Genomic DNA, 4,066 nt, shown 5'->3' on the forward strand with positions numbered 1-4,066 from the left:
TTATGCCCAAATAAATATATATATATACAACTTTCATAATCCTTATTAAATTTCAGAACCCAAATAAATATAAAAAGAAGTTCCTCTTCTTTTCCCTAATATCCAAATCTATTTGGATTCCATTAACAAACATATCTACTTATTTATATTTCATAACTCTTTCTAAATCCAACTTAAAATTATTCTTCCAAATTTTAAATCGTAAATATCTCTCAACAAAATTCTTTCAAAATTTCAAATCCTAACAAATATCACTAAAATCAAATTCCAAGATCCATTTTAAATCCCAAAATTCAAATCTTCAAAAAAAAAAAATTTTTAAAAAATCGAACCAGTTAAGATAACTTAGTTATCTAAATTTTGACCTCAGAAAATTCAAAATTAAAGGGCCTAAAAATCCAATAATTTAAGAAAAATAATTTAATTTAACTAAAATTCGGGATGTTACAATAAAACTCCAGTATAGGAGCTTCAAAGACAACATTTATGGACGACTTTGATTCAATGGCAATAATAGACCCATTTAAGTCTATTATAAAAGCTCTAATACCCGTGATGAATGAGTCTGAAATCCATGAAGCATCAATGTTAAGTTTATGTGAATTGTTTGGTGGACAGATCCAATCTCGTTGGAGGTTTTTGTTCTGAAAAGAGTTAATTATCGAAGATATGGATAAGTTTTGCTTTTTTCTTAAAAACTTCGAAATAATCTAGAATCCATCCACATTCTATAGAAATTGGTGGCACAAGTTTATCAAATTTGAAGTTATTCTTATCATTCCAATTTGTCCAGATAAAAATGACAATGATGTTTAACTCCTCTCGAAAACATTTTGTATTTAGGTCCACCATTATAAAATGTGGCCTAAATGTATATTTGTTTAACAGAAACCATTGAACCACCATTAGAAAGCTAAATTATATAAAATACTTGAATTATGTGATCTTTTTTTTTTCTTTCTTTCTTTTTTGTTGATGGTGAGAGAAAGGCCTTGTACGTGGTCCTCTACCACCATGACATGTTTTTGGGACAACTCTTGCATATGAAAAAAGTTCTAATACTATTGTAGTAAAAAAAATTCTTAGTTGTAAAGTGGAATGGTTTGGCTATAGGCCGAGTTGAGCTATATTTATTATAAAGTGAAGTACATCGTTCATGCTAATGGTATCACAATATGAATTCTCTATGTTTAGGGAAACTTTGCCTCATGCATAATTAGATAACTTTGCTATCTAATTTATTCGATGCCATTTTGGTCTACATATTAACTTAATATTGAAGTATATGTTAGACAAAATAACATACTAGAGTGAGTTCTAATTGCAAGTCATCCCTTAGGTTGACTCAACTCCACTTCAAGTTCAACATCAACAAAGGTCTGTGAAACATACAACTAAAAAGATTTATGTATTGTTTAATTTTTCTCTACAACTAATAATTTAACATATTATTTTAAAAAGGTGACGCATGTATTAAAATTTATTTTCTAATTTGAGGTTGGAATGTAAAACGTGGAGGTTGAGATGAGACGAGTTAGAGGGAGTTAAAAAACAGGTAGTTCGTCCCCTCAAAACAACATAAAAATATATTGCTTGCATTCTCGTTCATAATTTTGAGGTTCCTTCAGAACTAAAAAAAAAAACCTCCATCCTGCAAATCCAATAAGCTAAAGCGACTTTTGACTTGTAATTAGTTACTCTGTCCCTTCATCCTTCTTCAATTTCCCTCACCCACCTCCCTATATCTTTGATCCTTCTCACCAAATCCCCTAAATCTACCAAAAACATTTTCAAATAAAAATTACTCGCCCACTCCCAACTGATGATAAAGTGAATAATCATTTCCTTTGGAAAGAAAAAAGAAGAATCGGTTTAGGATTAGGACGTAGTGATTGTAAAGCGAATCCCCTGCCTCTCTCCTGTTTCTCTGCCCTGATTGTTTAAAGCAGCACTTGGTTTGGTTATAACTTATATAACTTTATAAGTATAATCCAAAACCCAAATTTACCCATAGAAATTGTTATCACAGAATCAAAAAAATGAAAGCCAATCCCAACAACACCAGGCTCATTCTCCTCCACCCTTACATCCAAAAACAGGGCACTTCCTCCAAGATATGGCTTCTTGCCTTCCTCTCCTTCTTCACCCTCGCCTTCCTCCTCCTCCTTCTCCTTGTCTATACTCGCGCCTCCACTACTCCCATCACCGCCGCCGCCTCTTCCCTCGTCTCCTCCTCCTCCTCCTCCTCCTCTTCCTCCACCACCGCCACCCCTCTCCCCACCACTGTCATCAACACTCTTCTTTACTACGCCTCCAAATCCAACGACTCCTTCCACATGACCCACTCCGAACTCAAACCCATCTCCGACGTCCTCCGAAAATGCTCCACTCCTTGTAATTTCCTCATCTTCGGCCTCACCCAAGAAACCCTTCTTTGGAAATCCCTCAACCACAACGGCCGCACCGTCTTCATCGACGAGAATCGCTACTACGCCGCTTTCATCGAAGAAAAACATCCCGAAATCGACGCCTACGATGTGCAATACACCACTAAAATAAGCGAATTAAACGAACTTATTACGACAGTTAGAGAGCAGATTCGAAACGAATGCCGTCCCGTACAGAATCTTCTATTCTCCGAGTGCAGGTTGGGACTCAACGACCTTCCAAACCACGTGTACGACGTTGATTGGGACGTGATTCTAGTGGATGGTCCACGCGGGGACTGGCCCGACGCGCCGGGCAGAATGTCGGCGATTTACACGGCGGGGGTTCTGGCAAGAAGTAAAAAAGGAGGGAACCCGAAAACGCACATTTTTGTGCATGATTATTACGGGGAAGTGGAGAAGGTTTGTAGCGATGAATTTCTTTGTAATGAAAATTTGGTGGAGGCAACTCATACGCTTGGCCATTATGTGGTTGAGAAGATGGATGAGAATTGTTTTCAATTTTGCCACAATACGACGGCGTTCAGATCTTAGGAGTTTCTCTCTTCGCTAATAAGACGGCGTTCTGTTTTTTTGTTTTAGTGATTCATCATGAAGTGGGACAAGGGAAACAGAGGTAAATCTAAATGATGTGGGTATTTTATTTATGTTATGAACAAAAATTGTATCGTTTTCATTATTGTTATTTTGAAATTAGGTTTTCTTTTTGAAACTTTGGAATTGGGGTTGGATGTTGAAGCATGGGACTTATAAAAAATAATTCTTTCTTCAAATGCAAAACAAGGTTTCATATGTTTTGTTTCAATTTGTCATTTAATTTAATTAACCGATGATTTATTGATTTACGATATAATTTAAGGAATGATTTGAATTTCAACCATAAACATAGTTATATTGATATAAAACTTGTAATATTAATCTTAAATATTCTTTTGTTTAATTAACAAATTCATTCATTAATTCCAACACCTTCAAGAAGGAAACATAACATCGATATGTTGGAAATTCATTTAACACTGAGTGAAATTGAGTATAATAGTTAAATTTCTTCTAAGGCTGGACTCCATCGTCCTTATATTTGTTAAACTAAAAAAAAGAGTTTGTTTGTAGTTAATTTTTAATGTATATAAGTAAATAAGATTTTATAAATAATAATAAAAAAAAAACTAAAATTTATGAGAAAAGCACTCTTTTTATGTGTTAATAGGCACTGAATAGGAAAAGTATACATATTTGAAAATTAAAGCTAAATCTGTAGTAAGAATTGGAAGTTCAAGTACAATGTAAGAGTTTATATACCTTCAATCTTTTTACACAAAATCTAAAATTTATTACTTTAATTTTATTTCTCTTATTCCTATATCTGTATATATTTCATAATGAACCATTTGTCAATTTTATTTTGTACAATGGAGCTTTAGAAAGTCCTGAGATGTAAAACACATTTATAGATCTTAAAGAAACTATAAAGTGTATCACGGTCGTACTTCTCCAACCATGCGACTCCATGATTCACAAGCGATCATGGTCAACCTTAAGGGGTTGTTTGGGGGTTCAACATGAGATGGTATATCTCCACATCTTATATCATTTCAGTGTTTGGAGGCTCATTATCCTAT

At 34.1% G+C, this 4,066-nt stretch overlaps 1 protein-coding gene across 1 annotated transcript; it reads left to right on the forward strand.

The window, feature by feature from the left end:
* The first annotated feature begins 1,473 nt into the window (after window positions 1–1,473).
* On the forward strand, window positions 1,474–3,239 carry LOC120072878 (protein IRX15-LIKE). The gene has a single exon (XM_039025402.1). The coding sequence runs from the start codon at window positions 2,040–2,042 to the stop codon at window positions 2,979–2,981; it is 942 nt and encodes a 313-aa protein (XP_038881330.1). The 5' UTR covers window positions 1,474–2,039; the 3' UTR covers window positions 2,982–3,239.
* Window positions 3,240–4,066: the final 827 nt, after the last annotated feature.

This window comes from Benincasa hispida, chromosome 3 (genome assembly GCF_009727055.1).
Source record: "Benincasa hispida cultivar B227 chromosome 3, ASM972705v1, whole genome shotgun sequence".
In the NCBI taxonomy this organism is placed as follows: domain Eukaryota; kingdom Viridiplantae; phylum Streptophyta; class Magnoliopsida; order Cucurbitales; family Cucurbitaceae; genus Benincasa; species Benincasa hispida.

Coding starts and splice junctions, on each gene's coding strand:
- LOC120072878 (XM_039025402.1), top strand. CDS start 2,040: ATGAAAGCCAATCCCAACAACACCAGGCTCATTCTCCTCCACCCTTAC.